The sequence below is a fragment of the Engraulis encrasicolus genome, chromosome 11 (genome assembly GCF_034702125.1).
Source record: "Engraulis encrasicolus isolate BLACKSEA-1 chromosome 11, IST_EnEncr_1.0, whole genome shotgun sequence".
NCBI lineage: Eukaryota > Metazoa > Chordata > Actinopteri > Clupeiformes > Engraulidae > Engraulis > Engraulis encrasicolus.
Genome location: NC_085867.1, coordinates 6,923,154 through 6,943,915, shown reverse-complemented (window position 1 = coordinate 6,943,915; position 20,762 = coordinate 6,923,154). Strand labels below are relative to the sequence as shown.

Genomic DNA, 20,762 nt, shown 5'->3' with positions numbered 1-20,762 from the left:
GGGTGGTGTGTGCGTGTGTGTGTGTGTGTGTGTGTGTGTGTGTGTGTGTGTGAGTGTGAGTGTGTGTGTGTGTGTGTGTGTGAGGGTGTGAGTGAGAGTGTGTGTGAGAGTGTGTGTGAGAGTGTGTGTGTACCTCTTGAACACCTTGAGGGGGTTGGCGTGGGAGTGTCAACATGCGTGTGTGCATATGTATGTGTATATTTATGTGTGTGTGTAGGCATGCATGTGTGTACCTCTTGCACGTATGTGTGTAAAGGTGCCGGTATGCTTGCTGCAAGATACGCGAGCGCGTGCACGATTCGTTCATGAACGCGTTAACATGCGTATTTAATGTCAATTTCGCGCGCGTTGGACACGGCAGCCAAATGCGTGCGTCAGGTGCAATAGGCTATCTTCAAACTCGCTGGGGGCGATCGTAAGATAGACTGCGCAGTTCCACGCGTGTGCTTGATATGAAAACGACAATGGCAGCAACTTTTAAGAGCGTCTCATTGAGTTTGTCCGCCAGTATTTTGCGTCTTGGTCAACTGCTTTTGAAGCAAGCATGTGATGCCGGTTGCTCGCGGTGACGCGCGTAATTTACAGCTCACAGCAAGCATACCGGCACCTTGACTCCTCGAGGGGGCTGGCGTGGAGTGTGTGTGTGTGTGTGTGTGTGTGTGTGTGTGTGTGTGTGTGTGTGTGTGTGTGTGTGTGTGTGTACCTTTTTAACTCCTCGAGGGGACTGGCGTGGGAGTGTGTGGGAGTGTGTGTGTGTGTGTGTGTGTGTGTGTGTGTGTGTGTGTGTGTACCTCTTGAACTCCTCGAGGGGGCTGGCGTGGGAGTGTGTGTGTGTGTGTGGGGAGGGCGATGGCGAGGAGGTGCTGCTCTGCTCGGGCTTCAGGCTGCTGGAGAAGGCGTGGAGGTGCTTCACCAGGAGACGCACCACCAGCACGTGCTCCTCCGTAGGACTGAACGGCTCCTGCTCACATACGCAACACACACACACACACACACACACACACACACACACACACACACACACACACACACGCAACACACACGCAACACACACGGACACGCACGCACGGACGGACGCAACACAACACACACACGAATGTACAGACAGACGCAACACACACACACACATTCACACACAGACGGAACACACACACACACGGACAGACAGACGGAACACACACACGGAAAGACAGAACAAAGACACATGGACGAACGAATACACACACCCAAGCATTCATAAACAGATGTGTACACACACAGACACACACACCAAACACGAATAAAAGGACGAATGGACACAAACACACACACACACAAACACACACACACACACACACACACACACACACACACACACACACATACATGTGTATACACACACACACACACACACACACAAACACACACACACACAAACACACACAATAAGGACTCTGTTCTGCATGCAGACAAATGTATAATTTCATTTAAGAGTATGTTATATAACTTACAGAATATCCTGTATTCATCGCACTAATCTAACTATCTATTCACTGTGAATAGTGACACACAAACCCAAAACATTACCAAGACAGTTGTGCAATGAAAACATCTCTCCATATTCATTCATCCTTCTACTCCTTAATGTAAATATGAAACTACATGGATGCTGTGCAATTTTTACGGAATAATAGGTGAACAAAGACAACCTTAGAGGAGAGAGGAGTTTGCTACATGGATTCCCAAATACCTGAGAGCAGGGTAACATCGGTGGGGAGGTAGTTTTGGATAGGGTGTGTGCACATCCAAAAACACTTTTTTGCAGGTGCCAGACAAAAGTGTCAAACAGTGTAAGGAGGAAGGTCTGCACCCTGCCAATAAGCATATATGCCTAATGAAGATCAAGGGTGATCGAAATGTTCCTTTTTACTCAACAATAAAGTTTATTTTTGGAGCTTATTGGTATTGTGCAGACCTACATCCTTCAACTAACAGTGGTGGGGAAACGACACAATGCACATTCGACTGGCTACATAATACTGCACTATGTAGTACATACTGTATGCTAGTGTTAACAAACTATACACCGTGTTGTACACACTGATCCCCTGTTATAATAACCATGGTCTCCCCATTCAATATGAATTATCTATTACATGCCACAATGAATTAAATTCAAAATATAAATATAAATAGCAAAGGCATGTTCAGGTTTTTAATTATCAAACAACATGTTTTGTACATGTTTTCAGCGCAGATCACGGATCTTTATCCACCGTGATGACTCTGGAACATAATTACCATGATGAACAGGGGATCACTGTGCGTGACGACACGTTATATAGTACACAGTCTAGAGCCTGTCTGCAAATCGCATTCTAAATAAGCCCCTGAGAGCATCGTGAAGACGGTGAGATTGGCGACGTAAGATCCCCTGCTTGTTAGACAGCATTAGTATCTCAGCCCCTTTAATGGCGTTGGGTCTTCACCGCCTTGTCCAAACCAATAAACTAGATGGGCGTTTGCTAAATGAGATTTTTCACTGCCGCATTCTTCCTTCTTCACCACCTGCCCCAACGCCAACGTAAACATGAAACACTCAAAATCAAGCTCAAGTAACCAGCGCGTTTCACTTTAGACAAGTTATACAGCCAGATAGGGATTCAACATGAGCAACTTTGCAGGTCTTTGTGGCTAACTAGGGGGCAAAAAAAAGAAAATATGTATAATATTTCTTTTCCATCATGCACTTAAAAAGTAACCGACATGGTCTTCAGATACAATGATACTTCTGAAAAATATAATGAATACAAATTGAAATAAAAGTGGTAAAACACCACAACCCCACAATTACAAAGGGTCCCCCCAACGGTCTTCTCCACAGCTAAAGAAGGTCTTGTAATTGTAAGGTGGCAGTTTTTCCCATGTCATCTCTGGATGAGGTGCCTTTAATGAAGGCACCTGCGCCCACATTGGATAAAAGTATCAGCTAAGTGTGATGTATTGCAATGTATCCCTAAGATCACTGTGCACTGAGCTAAGCCTGATGCCACTATACATACATTGATTGTTTGGAAACTGCTGTCAATCAAAAAAATGTGCTCACATGGTTGGCTGCTTAGCATCTTGCCCCTCCTCACATAGGGAATGTTTGTAAACTGGAAACGTAAGTATTTGGACACAAGGAGTGCGTTGCAATATGCGACCTTGCCTCCTCCACTTGCGCTTGTCTCCTCGTCTCGCCTTCTGGCCCCTCCTCCGTGGAGAAAACGATAAAGTTTCCCAGCGGTCAGCCTAGCCACAACAACTTTTGAGGGACTGTTTTTTTATTCACCATCCCAATTGCAAATGAGAAAAAGACTCTACAATTGAGCTTTTGCAAGTATTGAAATATAATGCTGTTGTCAGTGATGTCATCATGACATATTACTTCCTGGTACGAGGAGAGAAGCAAGTGGAGGAGGCAAGTGGAGGAGGCAAGGTTGCATATTACAACGCACTCAAAATCTACCTTTACTCACTTGGCAACAGTACATAGATGGCCCATTTAATACTACTGGTCTAAGCCTAATGGCCCTCCTCTTGACTGTTCCCCGGGTGTGGCATGACACAGGGTGGCACAGGTGGGGTGAAGGTTGAGGTACTTGGACACTATTACACCTACTGCACACATACTTTACTATACAACCCACCCACCCACCAACTTCTTATCAGTGATGGCACATTTGATATTACTGGTCTAAGCCTAACAGTACTCATCCTCACGGCTCACCAGTTGGTGGTTGGCATTGCGCAAGGTGGGTGAAGAAGGTGAAGTAATTGGACATGAGACCTACAGTCACCACTTGTTAACAGCGATGGCATTTTTGATATTCCTGCGCTAACCTAATGCCAGTTCTCCTGACTCTTGCCCCGGTGTAGTGCAGGGTGAAAACTGGACAAGTACAAGTACTTAGACATGGAGAGCAACAGTAGTACAGTCCTCCACCTGTTAACAGTGGTGGCGCCATGATGTTACTGTGAGGTTGGTAGGGGGAAGTGATTAACCAGTGCTCTCCGCCGCACTTCTCCCTTGGGGCGCCATTGGGAGGGCTGCCCCCTTGCACGGTGGGGTGAGTCATAAATGCAATTTTGTTGTGTGCCCTGCAGTGTGTACTTGTGTGCTGTGGAGTGGTGTGTCACAATGACAATGGCAGTTGGAGTTTACCAGGTGGGCTTTCACTTTCACTTTCACTAACACGTGTCACTACGCATGGTAGTACTGCGCCCCAGGTGTGGCAATGGCACAGGGTGGTGCAGGTGAGGCGCCAATGGGCTTTGTTTGAAACGCCTGGCAGGCTGAGCGTCTGACTAAAATGCATCCTTGACTTATGAAATGGCGGCCATTTTTGGGAGTTGGAGTTTCCCAGGTGGGCTTTCCCTTTCACTTTCACTTTCACTATCACTAAGCCTGATGGATGGCACTGTTCCCCAGGTGTGGCATGGCAGGAGGCGTGAAGGTTGAGGTTTAAAGTACTTGGTGGTAGGTGTGGCGGCTCCCTATTCATATATGTACAGTTAAGTACAATTTAAGACCAACAGTACAGTCCTCCACTTGTTAACAGTGGTGCCGTTAACATCACCATCAGCAAGCCTGATGGATGGCACTGTTCCCCAGGTGTGGCATGGCTCGTGGCGTGGCGCCAGGAGGGTGGTAAGGTGCAGGTAAGTACTTGGTAGGTGCGGAGGCTCCCGGGGCCTGCTGGGGCGAGGGGTTGGCACGGCATGCTGGACATATTGAGGCGGTACTGCAGCAACGCCAACTGCAGACGCACGCCCACCCGGCACAACAAGAGGAGGAGGAGGAGGAGTGGGAGGAGGAGGAGGAGGAGGAAGGAGGTGTACAGAAATACACGCACGTACAGTACACACACAGAGGAAGGGGAAAGGAAAGGAGGGAAAGGGAAGGAGAAATAGAACAAGGACAGGAGGAGGAAGAGAAATAGGATACAGACAACACACACACATGGGAAAATGGAGGGATAGGGGTTTACAGAAGACACATGCACACACACACCAAGGAAAAGGGGAGGGACAGGGTTAAGGAATTGGGGAAAGGGAAAGGGAAGGGAAGGAGGATACATAGAGGAAAGGAAGAGGACAGGAGGTGAAGAGGAAGAGGAGGAGTAAAACATACACACACACGCACAAGGAAGGTAGGGGAAGTGGGAGGATACATAGGTGAGGAGGTGAGGAAAGGAGAAAGGGAAGGAAGGAAGGAAGGAAGGAAGGAAGGAAGGAAGGAAGGAAGGAAGGAAGGAAGGAAGGAAGGAAGGAAGGAAGGAAGGAAGGAAGGAAGGAAGGGGAAAAAAGAAATGAGAAAGGAAGGGGGAGGAAGGAGGAGAAAAGAGGATAAGGAAAGGTATAAGTGAGAACAGGAAAGGAATAAAGGATAGATTGATAACAGTAAAAAAAGAGTGCAAATCCAAGAAAAAAAAGAAAGAAAACAAGAAACACACTCAGAACTGGACACAACACAATGTCTGGACATATATAACACAACACTGACCACAGACCTCACAAACAAAATACTTTACAACATTGCATGGGAGTGCGATGCAGTAAGCCTTTTCTCACACCAGTTTCTATTCAGCCAAGGTGTAAAACAATAGGCATCCTTTGGCAGATGAACAATCTCTGCCTGCCGATTTAGATCTATGCAATAATTACATTGCAACAACTGTACATTTGTACAGGCCTGTATGTCAGTCAACAGAGGAGAGACAGGCTGGCGTCTGTAGAAGACTGACCAGCCCACTGTTAAATCTTTATCTGTAGTACTGTACATGAATCATGGTTTCCCCCAGCCTTTAGAAAATTCAACTGTCAACCCTGAGAATTTGCTTTGCAAAAAATTTACAACACAGCCTTTCCAACCGTAATAGTCACACTGACCCATCTGCTGACCCTCCTTCACTAACAAATTTTATGCAAGAAAGACTGTGGCCAGAGCATTATTAGAAAAAAAAGAAGTAATGGAAAGGCCATAATACTGTGCGTCAATGGGCTGTTTGTTTGAAATGCCTGGCAGGCTGAACATCTGACTAAATGCCTCCTTGAGTGCAGCTTAATATGGGACCTTGCCTCCTCCACTTGCCTCCTCCACTCGCTTCTCGTCATGATGACATCACTGACAACAGCATTATATTTCAATATCTTGCAAAAGCTCAATTGTAGAGTCTTTTTCTCGTTTGCAATTGTTATGGTGAATGAAAAACAGTCCCTCAAAAGTTGTTGTGGCTAGGCTGACAGCTGGGAAACTTTATCGTTTTCTCCACGGAGGAGGGGCCAGGAGGCAGGGCGAGGAGACAAGCGCAAGTGGAGGAGGCAAGGTCACATATTGGGATGCACCCCTTGACTTATGAAAGGCGGCCATTTTTGGATAATCTCGTCAGATTGTCACCATACTGGTACTGATCGCAGGTGGGCACAGTATTTTATAGGGAGATTCCGACAGGGTGGTCCCAAAACAGCCACACACTTCAAGTCCCATGATGCACTGCGTTATAATATAGGATCTATTTAAATGAGTTACTGCATCTCACAGTCTCCATGGCAACACACAACATATTCAAGAGACTCAATGGATAAAACACGACACGACGCAGGCGGTCAACATCACTCGGGGGAGAGGCAGAGGGAGCACAGCACACAAGCAAGAAACTGGGTCTTCAGCTCGCTGATGGCAGGGTCAGACTACTTTGTTGTTAAACTTGAATTTTTTTCCGCACACCTCAGCTGGCAGGTGCGTCCAAGATGGCCCATGGGTCACTCAGCAGACAATGTTAAAAAGAAAACTCCTACACTGACCCCATTTCGCTATTTTCTTAAACACACGTTTCGGTCCTAGACCTTCATCAATTATTTCTAAGCTGCTTAAAGCTTTAAGAATCCTTGCATTTGCACAGAATTAATTTCGCAGTCTGTTTCTGTCTTGCCATTTCCTATCCTAATTTGTACTCGTTGATCTACTTATCGTGGTTTAATCAAAGATGGCGGCGCCTCGTAAACACAGACACTCAATGAAAACTTTGCAGCCTCTACAAATGGCCCAGTAGCTAAACTAACTGTTCACTACCAAAGTTCTCTATGCCTCGTTTTACATGTCAACAACCCCGCGACTCTGCGGAATGAAGTACAGAGCAACTTTGAGCCTCGTAAATGGGTGGAAAGTAGAGGTTTATTGCGATGACTAATTCGATGCCTGACCATCACAGCAGAAGCCAAATTTCAACTAGCTCATGGAATTCTGACTAGCCCCTGGAATTCGCTATGCAGTGCATGTATAGAGGAAATGTGGCCAGATGTACCGTATTTTTTGGACTATATGTCGCTCCGGAGTTTAAGTCGCAACGGCGCAAAAATGCATTTTGAAGCATGCATTTTGTAGCCCTCAGCATCACGTTTGAACTCTATTTAAGCCATTTTACACCGGACTTCTCCTTTAACCTAGTTTACTCCTGAACCAGCTTCTTAGGTGTGGTTCGGCCAAAGGCACGAGGCCGAAGGCTGCCTCCGCTTACCGACACGTAGGAGAATACCCGTACAACACGTCTCATCCAATAGGATATCGCAAAATATATTGACCATTGTATAATATAACGTAATCTGACCAGGCCATTTTCGGAGGAGGAGGAGGAGGAGGGATGCTAGGGAAGGCACCATCACATCACGGGCTGACTGAAGCAGGGAACGTGAGGAGGAGAGGAGAGGGGAGGGGAGGGGAGAGGGGAAGGGAGAAGGGGAGAGTGGGTAGCTGGTGAATCAGCTGAGCTGCCAGAGACAGAGTACCCGAGGGGGCAACAGAAGCATCTTCCTCGTGTTGGGCACCAGAGCGCAGACACACGGAGCAGAGCACAGCAGACACAGAAGCACACCGTGGAGCCGCGCAGACAAAGCATGCATGATCATCTGGATGGATGGATGAATGAATGAGTGAATCAATGAATGAACGAGAGAGAAACACACACACAAATACAGTACACTCTCGCTCTCGCTCACTGCACACACACACGCACACCAAGGGGCAGATGGATGAACAGATCAATAGCATGTGTGTGAGAGAGAGAGAAAGAGAGGGAAAATGGGAAGGAAGGAAGATGAAATAGAAGAGAGATATGGACAGACCAACATGTCACAGCACTGTAACCAATTCCACATGCCAAATTGATGGGGGGAGTCCATTCACTCTGCACTAAGCCCAAAAGACCCCGTGATTTCAAAAGGATGTCTTGATTGCGGACATGCTAAGCTAAGATAAAATAACAATAAAAATAATAATCACCTTTAGCTGGGAAATCTCTCTTTTCTAGCTTGGATCGAACATTGCCAAAATAAAACCTACAGAGATGTGCAATACCAAAGGCCTTCTTTTCTACAGCAAGACACAGAAGATTCGGAAAATAGTACACAGGCAAGACAATCTACAGATACCATAATTGTGAAGTCCATTTTATCCCCAACATAGATTTTTTTTAAAGGAATTAACGGAGAAGCAGAGTCAATGCTTTGAGAAAAACACGAGGAGACAAGGTAGGGGGAAAAAAATCAGTATGTACTTTGTGCTCTACTTTTAGGCTTAATTCAAATGTTATACTTTGTGTTTGCGTGTGTGTGTGTGTGGGGGTGTGTGTGTGTGTGCCAATAAAACTAAAGGGTGAATATGACAGGGCACTGTATAGTTGTAAACAGGGCTGTAAATTCACTTTTTTTCATCACCAGCCAAAATGAATGTGTTTGGCTAGTAAGCTCAATATCTACCGGTACTACTAACTAATGGGTCAAAGTGGCCCAGTTTCTACCAGCCAAACTGAAATTTCACCAACATCTGGCCGGTTGGCTGGTGTTAATTTAGAGCCCTGGTTGTAAAGTACTGTAGCCTCTTTGCGCAGATCTGCCCGCTGGCGGGCATGGTCACTCATTGCTGAACAGACAGAAGTACGTCATAACAACATTGTTATGACATTAGCCTTGGGTAGCAGATTAAAACCTGGTCATCACAATTTCATGACAGTAAGGTGATGACATAGGCTCTGCGCAAAGGGGTTAAAGTACAACAGTGTGCCTTTTACACTTTACTCGTAGTTCATACGGTATAAGTGTGTGCATACGTGTGTCGAATTCAAACTAAAAATAAGTGTGCCCTTCATGCTCTACTGGTAATTCATATAAGTGTGTATAAGTGTCTATAAGTCGAATATCGAATTCAAACTAAAAAGGTGAATATGACAAGGCACTGTAGAGTTCGTAAGTAGTCAATTTTGGAATTGTGTGTCTTGTCAATTGTATGTATTTGATGTATTTGATGTTGGGGATATGCCACGAAAAAATTCCTATCGACTATGTCGACATGGCAATAAACATCTTGAAGTTGAACTCAAACAGCAACTCTCTGACTTGAGCAATAATCCACATGAGGGTTTTTATTGCTGTGAGGTTTTATATGCGATATGATGAAATTATGTTTCTAGATAAAAGCACACCATCCTTACATATAGTCAGGGCTCTAAATTTACTTCTTCCATCACCAGACAAAATGGCTAGTAGATGTTCATTTTCTAGCCAAACACACACTCACTTACAGCTGCAAGTAAGTTGGCTAGTAAGTTGGTCTTTTCTACCAGCCAATCAGAAATGTCACCAACATTTGGCCGGTTGGCTAGTGTTAATTTAGAGCCCTGCATATAGTAGTGGGAGTGTACTTCAAGAAGAAAACAAGTATGCTTCCACACACTGCATACTTGGTGCATGTATGACGTACGTGTACTAACAACTGTTGAGGACTACGGTGAGGAAAACAAGTATGCGTTGTACTTGCATACTTGGTTCAGAGATGTGTGCGTTTTGCATGATGTGTGCACTACTAGTACGTACAGAGCAGGGTAACGGTACAGGGACCCGGGCAGAAGGCTTGTGCAGAGGGATCCAGGACAGCTCTGGGCAGGTAGAGGTGGGGGTGCGGGGAGGGGGGAAGGATGTGTGTAAGGTAGGGAGTGTGTGTAATGAAGTGTTCAGCCATTCAGCCGTGCGGTGGAGGTGGGGAGCGGGCAGTGCAGTGCAGTGGCAAGGGGGGGGGTGGGGTTGCCTGGCTCTTGCCCGACCCTGTAGTTCCGTGCAGCTTCGTGAGCTCCACTAGTAGGTCTGGAAGTCTGCAGCAGGATTCCATTTCTCCAGTCAAAAAAAGAATTGCAGCATTTATTGCTTCAATGTCAACAAATTCCTTCAAAAATGTTTTCTGTTGATCTTTAAAGCGTCAGTATAGACTATAATATGTCCTGTGACTCCTCAATGCGAGCTGCCATTGATATTGATCAATAAATGCACGGCATTCTTTTTTGAGTCCAGAAATGGAATCCTGCTACATGCTCCCAGACCTCAGTGTGTGTTGAGCTCCACCAGGGGGCTCCAGAGCTCAAACACACAGAGGTGTGGTAGGAACCAGGCTAAGAGGAGGGAGGAGGGGAGTAGCAGGAGCATGGTGCAGGTGGTGGAGATGTTTGGAGACGGTCCCTTACCTTCACCTGTGGAGACTGCATCTTCTGGTACATCTCGAGGGAGTAGTGATGAAGCCAGAGCTCCACAAAGATCTGTTAGGGACGACACAACCACCCATCACAACAACATACGCATTACGCACACATACATGCACAAGAAAATATCTGTTAAGGACGACACAACCACCCATCACAACAACACACGCACACAAACACGCACAAGAAAAGACCTGTTATGGACGACCCAAGCATCCATCACATCCACAAAACAGAGCCACCCCACAACCCAAGTGGTGGTCACACCAGCACAAAGCCGCTGAATAGTGTGAGGGATGCGCGCACAGCCAATAAAACAGGTGCTGCATCAAACAAAGACATAAAAGAAGAAAGAAAAAAACACACACACTGTTGCTGCCCACTGATTTATTCAACACAACGTTTCAACCTCAGTCAGTCTTTGTCAGGTGCATAGGGACACACGAAGACCGACCGAGGTTGAAGCGTTGTGTTGAATAAATCGGTGAGCAGCAACAGTAGTCAGAGCCACCCCACAACACATACACGCACAAGAAAAGACCTGTTATGGACGACCCAAGCACCCATCACATCCACAAAACAGAGCCTCCCCACAACCCAAGTGGTGGTCACACCAGCACAAAGCCGCTGAGAGTGGTTTACCTGTAGGAGCGTCTCGGAGCGCCATATTTCCTGGGCGGCAGGGTCGGCCGTGACAGAGGGCTGATGGGATATGTGGCGCTTCAGCAGGCTGCTGCTGTGGGCCCCGTAGCCAGCAAAAGACACATTAGGAGACCTACGAGAAGACAACAATGCAGCAATGCTTAAAGTTGCACTGTGTAGGATGGTGGCCCCCGTAGCCAGCAAAAGACACATTGGGAGACCTACGAGAAGACAACGCAGCAATGCTTAAAGGTGCACTATGCAAAAGACACATTGGGAGACCTACGAGAAGACAACAATGCAGCAATGCTTAAAGGTGCACTGTGTAGGATGGTGGCCCCCATAGCCAGCAATAGACACATTGGGAGACCTACGAGAAGACACAATGCAGCAATGCTTAAAGGTGCACTATGCAAAAGACACATTGGGAGACCTACAAGAAGACACAATGCAGCAATGCTTAACACATTGAATACATGGGATCTCAATTTTTGTTTCCCCCTGGCTGCGCGATCCTGGCTGCGCACAACTCAACCTCTAATTGTTTTAAACCGCTGTCGGTCAAATTAGCTCACGTGGGTGGCTGCCAGTGTGTTGGCCCTCCTCACAAGACCGTGTTTATAGACAAAAAAAACATGTACCCAGAAATGTTTGTCATTTTTTTCTGCAGCAGCCACAGAACATTTTGTGTTAGACCTACTGACACATTACAGGGCTTGTTTAAAAGCTGAGAATCTCAGCTTTCCATGAGTGGAAACGTTTTCTTATATTTCAGACATATAATTCCTTAGCAGTTAATCACTAAAAATCAGACGTATGGTACCTTGGTGCAGGAGGCGAGACGGAGCCTCTGGTGTCAGAGAAGGGGGACGGGGGCACATTGCCCTCCGTGGGCAGGAAGTACTTGAGGTAGGTGTCAACCAGCACAAAGTAGGCATTGTCTGTGGTGGTGACAATCGGGGCGATGTAGGTCTGTGACAGAGACAGGATATGAAATATTCATTCAGGAAAAAGTCATGGGCATAGAATGTCATGAGAGAGTGTGTGTGTGTGTGTGTGTGTGTGTGTGTGTGTGTGTGTGTGTGTGTAGGTGTGTAGGTGTGTGTGTGTGTGTGTGTGTGTGTGTGTGTGTGTGTGTGTGTGTGTGTGTGTGTGTGTGTGTGTGTGTGTGTGAGTAGTGAGCGGGTATAATACAATATAATCTTGCAATATAAAACATGATCATTCAGTCTGAGATGATCTGCTGGATCTTACTGGATCTACTTACTTATCACAACTCCTATAGCACTGTGTGGGATTCATCCTGTTAATTGCTCATTATAGAAGAAGTATTTTCCACAGAGGAGAGCTGTCTACTTGTTCTTACCTTTGGCGCAAGTAAACTTGAAGCAAAATTGAACATGTAGTATTCAAAAGGGTCTGAAAAAGAAAAGGTTAAGGAAATCCAATGTTCATCCTGCATCTTCAGACATGTGTCTAATCAAGGACAGAGTAGATCAATCAGCAGGGCTAATAACATTTTGCCTAAATAATGAATTCATTTTCACTACAAACAACGTCTTCACTACAAACACTGAGTGAGTTCACTAGACACAGTGAGTTCACTACCAACAGCGACTTCACTATTACAAACACTGTGTTCTCATAGCGTACTGCATATAGAAAAGTGTCTTCTTGAAGTGAACTACATGTACATGTAGAAAAGGGAGTTCCTGTAGGGAACTACTGTACACTGTGTGTGAACTGTTGGGAAGTGTTGGGAACTACAATGTAGCTCCTGAAGGGAACTATACATCTCGAAAAGCATGAGCTTACAGTGAATTACGTACATCAATTACAGAAAAATGCATCCCTATTGGGAACTACAGTGTATCTAGAAAAGTGTGTTCTTGCAGTAAGCATTCGCATATGGGTGAAAGACAGTTTTTGGGCTCAGACGTCAGGTGGCGTAACGATATTTAATGCCCATAAATGAATTAGTAATTGATGGTTGATATGCTGCAATGAATAATTTCTTAGATAATCCATACAATAGTGGCACTGGCTGTTGTTGTGCTTCACTGACACGTCACTGACCCGTCTACTGTATATAGAAGAAGATTTCTGCAGGGAACTACAGGGGTTGGACAAAATAATGGAAACACCCGTCATTTTAGAGTGGGAAGTTTCATGGCTCAAGTGGACCAGCCTGTTGGCCAATCGTCATTAATTGCACATTGCACCAGTAAGGTGAAGTGTGAAGATTCAATTTGCAATGCAATGCAATGCTTGGTGCGTGTGTAACTATTGCATCTTTGACCTAGACAGCAAGTCTTTGTGATGCATCATGTCTGCATACGACCAAGAAATATGAACCACATCCAACGGGATTAACTGTGGACGCAAGAGGTAGCTTGCCACTCTAAAATGACAGATGTTTCCGTTATTTTGTCCATCCCTGTATATCTACTATATCTCGTAAAGCGGGTTTGAGACTCAAACACAGACTGTGGGGAGAGGCTCTAAGGATACTAAGCGACATACTGAGACTCATCATGCCAGACATGGGAAACTGCAGCTTGTTGTGAAAGAGCGGACTGTCTGGCAAAACTCCTTCTTGAATGGATGCTTTTACTGGGCCCTGTGAATGACAAAATGCACACAAACAAACACACACACACACACACACACAGTAAGTGTTAGACTGAAGTCGTGGTGGAAAGAACAATGGTTTATAGCAAAATTTGTCTCAACACAAATGGCACATACACATTTCTGGCCATACATTCTAATTGTCCACATACAGTTAGTGGTTAGAACGCATGAAACATTCCACATGTATCTGTAACCATTTCACACGCAGGGCGAGAAAGGGCCTTTAGCATGATGTGAGGACCGAACTAGGACTAACTGGTGAGTGAGAACAGAACAGCAGCACATTTATAGCCATCGAGTAATTCACACATGAAGGGCAATCACCCATTAGCCTCACGACGCCATCCTATGTACTCCACCCAAAGATTTTGTCTCCGCACATCGTCTGGCAAAAGACTCTCGGTCCTGTCAGTGTTTAGCCAATAAGCAAACAGTTGAGAGTGGTTCTACCGTCGTGCTAATAAAGCAAAATAAGGGTTTTAACGTGAATTCGGAACTCCAACTAATTTAAATGCCATAGTAGGATCAGACCATCTCCCACCCTCCACGGAGACGGATTCCTCTTGGCTTTTGCCAGACTGTTTGACGGAGTCAACAGTCGCTTTCGCCCTGGCTAGGCATACGTGTAAACAGAGTGGGAGGGAGACTCACCGGGAGATAATTGATGGGCATCTCATACTTGTACTCCTCTGCTTGTAGTTTATACACCAGTTTCATCATTGGCCCACTGTAAAGAAACACAAAAGTGTAAACAAACACGATTCTTTTCTCAGATATATTTTCAAGGGTTTCTGTGCCTTTCTTCAGATAGCACTTGGCACTGATGATGGTCTGAAGGACCGAAAACGTTTTTGCACTTCACTGGGTAGCACTTTCTTTATTTTTCCTTATGCATTTATATAATTTATGCATCGGCATCAGTGGTGTGCCAGTTCCTCCTTGCTGCTTCATTTTCTTCAGATAGGACATGGAAGATTTCAGACAGGAAAGTAGTGGGGGAGAGGGGGGTTTGGGTTGGAAATGACCAAGGCAAGGCCAGATTGAAGCATGGGTCACCACGACTAACTTGCGCAGTCATGGGCTGTGTCTCAAATGACGCACAGTGCGCACAGTGCACTGAGGTCTTTAGTGCATAGTGTCGTGGAAAACTTTGAGCACTATGCACTGTGCCCTCCCTGGAAGTGATGGCTGGGCATGGCATTAGTTCGCCAAAATATGAGTTGGCCACTGTTTACAATGCACAGCGTCTGGTGCTTGTATTTCCATGTCCTTCACCCCAAAGGTCAACAATCACACATACAATACTTTGGTTTGCATGAAAAGGTTGGTGTCGCATCAACATTACTTACAGAATTAGGAGACTGTTGACCAAACTCTTCTACTGAACTGAATGCCACATTTCCTCCGTGTCATAGTCAACATGGATGCCGTTTAGTGCGTGCAGTGTCCATCATTCAAGCACTGCATTTTTCCGCCATTGTTAGGGGATCATCCTGGCACTTTCAGTGCACTGGCTCAAATGAAATGTTCAGCGTGAGCGCCCTAGGCACTGAAAAACAGTGCCTGTAGTGCACAAGTGCGGCATTTGAGACACAGCCATGGTATGGTGCATTAGCATGATGTATGAAGGAAGAGGAGGAAAGCACTCTTCAGATTTTTCTGTTTATTCGCCTACAAACATCTCGGGCAGAGCCCTTACTCAGCATGTAATGGAGATTGCAATTGCGAATAATACCTCCATTAGCAAAAAAAACCCCAATCTACTCATCATTCTAGAAAACGCTACACAATATACAAACCTGGGGTGAATTTCTCAAAACCAAAGTTGCTTACTACATTAGCTACTTTGTTGCTTTCAATGCATTTTCCTATTGGCAACTACCAAAGTTGATAACAGGCTAGCAACTTCCCTTTTGAGAAACTCACCCCTGCACAGTCCATGACAATCCCATACTCGTTGGTGAAATACAGTACCATTAGCAAAAAAAACAAAACAAAAAAAAACCTCTAGAAAACACTACACATTATACAAACCTGGGGTCAAGGAAGTCCATGACGATGCCATATTCGTTGGTGCGGCTCTGGAGAGCGCGCAGGTTCCAGCCAGTGATGACGCCATCTAAACTACCGAAGATGGTCTCCACCAACCACGGGAAGATGAGGTGCAACTCCTGCACAGGATAGGAGCAGAGCAGACAAACATCATAGTTGAAAACACAAACAGGAAATCAGAGTGCTTCTGGGTCTTCACCTTCTTTTCTTGGTGCTCATCAGTGTAGGGGCTCTCAAACTTGGTCCAGGGTAGACAAAGTCTGAGGCACTCAAGCCTACAGCCAAATAAAAAGTAAAAAATTGTAACCTTGAAGGCCTCAGAATTTGTCTACAAGGACGAAGTTCCATAGCCATCAGCTCATCAGTGTAGGGGCTCTCAAACTTGGTCCAGGTAGATAAATTCTGAGACACTCAAGCCTACAGCCAAATAAAAAGTAAAAAAAATTGTAACCTTGAAGGCCTCAGAATTAGTCACACACTGCATACACAGAGCACAGCCAACAATGTTGAGAAACGGATAATAGTACAAAGCCAAAGCAAAATGGGCAGAATTTGCGCATCACTGGGTCTCTACAATAAAATAGAATCACCAGAGATGCTCAATTCAGAACAGCTACACGGAAACAAATGAATGTGAATATTGCACAAATGAAAAGGACATAATCCAACTGTTCACTGGGGTTTGTCATTGTGACACAGCACTCCACAGAACACAGTGCTCACTGCACACCACCAAATTGCATTTATGCCTCACCCGTTCAAAGGGCAGCCCCCAATGGTGCCCCAAGGGAGCAATGCGACGGGACAGTAATAATAATAATAATAATAATACTTTCGTTTTATATAGCGCCTTTCAAAACACCCAAGGACGCTTCACAGAGTGTTGTGTTGGAGAGTGTGAGTGTGTGCGTGCGTCAGTGCGTGAGCATGTGTGTGAATGCGAGAAAGTGCTTGTGGAACTAGCAGCCATAAGCCTCCAGGAAGAGATGTGTCTTAAGGTGTTGCTTAAACATGGCCAGTGAAGGGGCATTTTGGATGTGGTCGGGCAGATTGTTCCAAAGAATGGGAGCAGCAACATGGAAGGCTCTGTCACTGGTGGCCTTGAGCCTGGCACGAGGGACGATCAGCTGGCCCTTGGAAGAGGACCGCAGGGATCTTGAGGGGTCATAGGGGTGAAGGAGGTCACTGAGGTAGTGGGGTGCCAGACCATGGAGGGACTTGAAGGTTAGGAGGAGGACTTCGTAGGTTATCCGTGACTTGATGGGGAGCCAGTGAAGCTGCTTGAGTATGGGGGTGATGTGCTGCCAGGGTCTAGTGCCTGTTATGATCCTGGCAGCAGAGTTCTGGACATATTGCAGTCTGTCTAGGGCCTTGTTGGGTAGACCAAGCAGGATGGCATTACAATAGTCCAGACGGGAGGAGATGAAGGAGTGAGTGAGCGTCTCCGTAACTGTCTTAGAGAGTGAAGGCCGGAGTCTGGAGATGTTTCGGAGATGATAGAATGCCGATTTGGTGACTTTTTTGATGTGGGAGTGAAGTGAAAGTGATGAATCCAAGATGACACCCAGGTTACGTACTTCGGGGGATGGGGTGATGGTGCATCCATCGATGTCCAGGTGGAGATCTCCAACCTTCCTTTGCAGCATTGCTGGTGCCACCACCATGAGCTCAGTTTTATTGCTGTTCAGTTTGAGGAGATTGTGTGTCATCCAGGTTTTGATGTCCTGCAGGCAGTGGACGAGAGGGGTGGGGGGGGATAGAGGGGTGGGGGGGGACAGAGGAGAGGGTTTGGTGCTGATGTATATCTGTGTGTCGTCGGCGTAGCAGTGGAAACTGAGACCATGGGAGCGGATGATACGACCAAGGGGGAGCATGTAGATGGTGAAGAGAAGGGGGCCAAGCACCGAACCTTGCGGAACGCCGTGGCTGATGGTAACTGTGGTGGAGCGTGAGTCTTTGAGAGTGACATATTGTTGGCGGTTGGATAGATATGAATGAAACCAGTTAAGAACCAGTACCATGCTCGGGGTACCTCAGTCAGGAGGATGGGGGAGAGAGCACTGGGCAATTACTACCCCCACCAACCTGGCAGATGGGGAGTTGAACCCGCAACCTTTGGGCTACAAGTCTGATGCCCTAACCGCTTAACCATGACTGCCCTCACTGACACTGCTGACCCACATCTAAGCACGTGCATCAACTTGCCGCGGCAGAGGTTAAACCAACAGAATATCTGCTATTGACACAACAGTACAAAAGCCTGCAGCATGGAGGACAGGCAGACAGCTAGCACTAAGCTGGTTAAGCCATGCATGACCACAGAAGAGGCGACCCGCTTGATGAAGACCCTCTCAGCTGTCAGGATGTACATTCCAATAGGCAAACTCCCGTCCTCCACTTGTGCTAGTAGCCTTGCCCCGCTTCCTGGCCCCTCCTCCATGGAGAAAACAACAAAGTTTGCCAGCTGTCAGCCTAGCCACAACAACTTTTAGGGGACTGTCTTTCATTCACCATCCCAATTGCAAATGCGAAAATGAAATTAGAATTGTGATTTTGCAAGACATTCAATTCATCAGCAGGTCACAAGCAGGCAAGTGAGCAAGGGAGGACGGAAGTCTGCAGATAGGAATCCACCCATGGTCTGGTATGCGTTTCCATGATGCAACACATGGCCACCGACATTTCATCAAAGCCCTCGTATATCTGCCACCATGGCGCCCGACTGGATGGATCAAAGCTTGCAGTACCTACCGGTAATGAGTGGCTTTGTAACCTAATGCATGCCATTTTGATTAGATCAATGTCTGATACAATGTTTAACATGAAACCTTCAGGATGGGTAGATGGGAGGTAAGAAGTAAAACCAGAGCCAATCTTCTGAACCTGCAATACACCCTAGTAGTCAACACCCACGTGAGAGGGTGTCTACTGTGGGCATTGAAGGTCGAACATAGCCTACAATGTCCAACGATACATATTCAGCACGGTAACAGGTAGCATATACAGTACATGAGAAGAAAGTACAGTAAAATCTTTGAAAGTGTGGGTCTTCATAACCAGCCGCTAGTTTACTGACCTGATAAACAACATTGGGTTGTCTTGTGGGCATAATTTAGCAAAGGGGACAACATGCTGAAACTGAGCAGGGTTATCTCATCAACACACACCTTTGAAGGGTAGTCATCAATAATCTTCACCAGTTCTTGGCAGCGCTGTAACAGGGGCTTCGTGGTCCAGTCAGCTTTCAAACTGGCCTGTGGAATCAAAGACGCAATGGTTTCACTATTAACTTAATAATGTATCATCTTTATTATATTCGTATAAAGTTTCACCATTGTTTTTTGTTTACGATCATCTGACTTGAAACTATCAGAGAAAGAGAGAAAGAGAGAAAAGTAGAGTACACACCAGTAGGTAACTGGGCTGTTGATGCACGGGGCCCGCCATTGGCAAGTCGGGTGTTCACACACACACACACACAGTTTCGGAGACCTACACAAACAAAAGTGGCCATTTGTTATTGCAACCGCACAATCATGCATGGTGGAAGTCAGTTACTTCCGACACGCTTCTAGTCGTAGCTGTCAATGGCCACATTGTTAGCCAGGGGGCCATCTGACTCCCATGGGTGACCACCACATGAGGTCATGTTAACGACCCTTCAGCTATGAAACGTGAAAAAGTAACTGAACTTACACATAGGCTACCACATATGCACATGGTACATACTACACGCATGCTACACAAAGTAAAATGCATAATGCCATTAGCTTACTCAATCGAACATGCCCTTACTACTAGTGACAGAACTAATACTGTACAATGTTGCACGTCCTGTAACACTTAGTTAGTGGTCATTAGACACACCGAAGTTCGCTAGTCAGACCACAACAAACATGTTCGTCGGGAATCTACAGCAGAATTGGCAGTAAATCAAAATAAATGACATTGACCAGTTTAAAATAGCTAGAAAGTTAAACTACATGCGCAGTAGCTAGCTACAGTAATAAAAGCCATTGCCTTGATTCTTCCTTACTAACTCCAACAAACACAACAGACAGACTAAAGGCGATTTTATGACATTTCCTAAACGTAGACTACATTGATACTTTGTTGCTGCAGGTAACTGGTTTGATAGTATGTTGCCGCAAGTTTGCTAACTAGTGCTAGAACAGACTCTGGTTGTTGGCTCTGCGTCAAGTAACCGCTAACGTTAGTCCCTCCGGTGATCCCTTAATCCAGTACACTAACATATCTAGCGTGGTATAAACGGTGATTAAATACATCTTAGACAAATGTATAGTGTATAATTTTTCGTCCTACCGTAGATGTGACTTCAGATTTGACAGAGGTCAATAATAATTCCCAGATAAAAGATTTTCATTGTACCGCGGTTGCATCCAAAAAGAACCCAACCGAACGTACCAATGACGCAATTTCCTCTTGCAGTCAATCCTTGATTGCAGTCGGAGGAGTTGGAAACAGCGACACCCGACGTCAGGAAAAAACAAACGAAATAGGCTGCCGTTGCAAGCCCATGTTTTGAGCTTCAGACACTGTGAAATAAATTAGGCGAGTACATTTAGGGTCTAACCCCCCAAAAAATGATACAAAAGGTTTTTTTTATGGATTCTATTACTATTGGACCTGCCAAATGACATACTAAAAATCTAGTAAAATCTGACTTTGGGAAATGAGTTTTTTCAACATGGCTGCCATAGGCTTATTATAAGGGTCAAGAGACACTCCAGGTGAATAGGCCAAAAAATGTAGCTTGCCGATATCACCATGAAACTTAATCCAGTGATTACTCACATATTTGTGAGAAAAAAATGTATTGCAAGTTTCCTGAAATGTTATGTTTTAATATGGTAATTGGACTATATC

At 45.6% G+C, this 20,762-nt stretch overlaps 1 protein-coding gene across 5 annotated transcripts in view; it reads right to left on the bottom strand.

Annotated features, from left to right (window-relative positions):
• smpd4 (sphingomyelin phosphodiesterase 4) overlaps positions 1 to 20,299 on the bottom strand; it is a 31,462-nt gene extending 11,163 nt beyond the window's left edge. Inside the window, exons 1-12 of one of the 5 annotated variants that reach the window (XM_063209809.1) lie at positions 20,199 to 20,299; positions 19,284 to 19,367; positions 19,043 to 19,129; positions 15,858 to 15,994; positions 14,475 to 14,550; positions 13,701 to 13,809; positions 12,556 to 12,608; positions 12,013 to 12,161; positions 11,190 to 11,322; positions 10,533 to 10,604; positions 4,692 to 4,781; positions 792 to 964 (exon numbers count right to left, since the gene is read on the bottom strand). In XM_063209809.1, the coding sequence (XP_063065879.1) occupies positions 792 to 964; positions 4,692 to 4,781; positions 10,533 to 10,604; positions 11,190 to 11,322; positions 12,013 to 12,161; positions 12,556 to 12,608; positions 13,701 to 13,809; positions 14,475 to 14,550; positions 15,858 to 15,994; positions 19,043 to 19,129; positions 19,284 to 19,322 (1,118 nt within the window). In that variant the 5' untranslated portion in view covers positions 19,323 to 19,367; positions 20,199 to 20,299. The remainder of the gene's footprint in view (positions 1 to 791; positions 965 to 4,691; positions 4,782 to 10,532; positions 10,605 to 11,189; positions 11,323 to 12,012; positions 12,162 to 12,555; positions 12,609 to 13,700; positions 13,810 to 14,474; positions 14,551 to 15,857; positions 15,995 to 19,042; positions 19,130 to 19,283; positions 19,368 to 20,198) is intronic. The other 4 variants (XM_063209811.1, XM_063209812.1, XM_063209813.1 and 1 more) reach the window with 4 other exon arrangements.
• Positions 20,300 to 20,762: the final 463 nt, after the last annotated feature.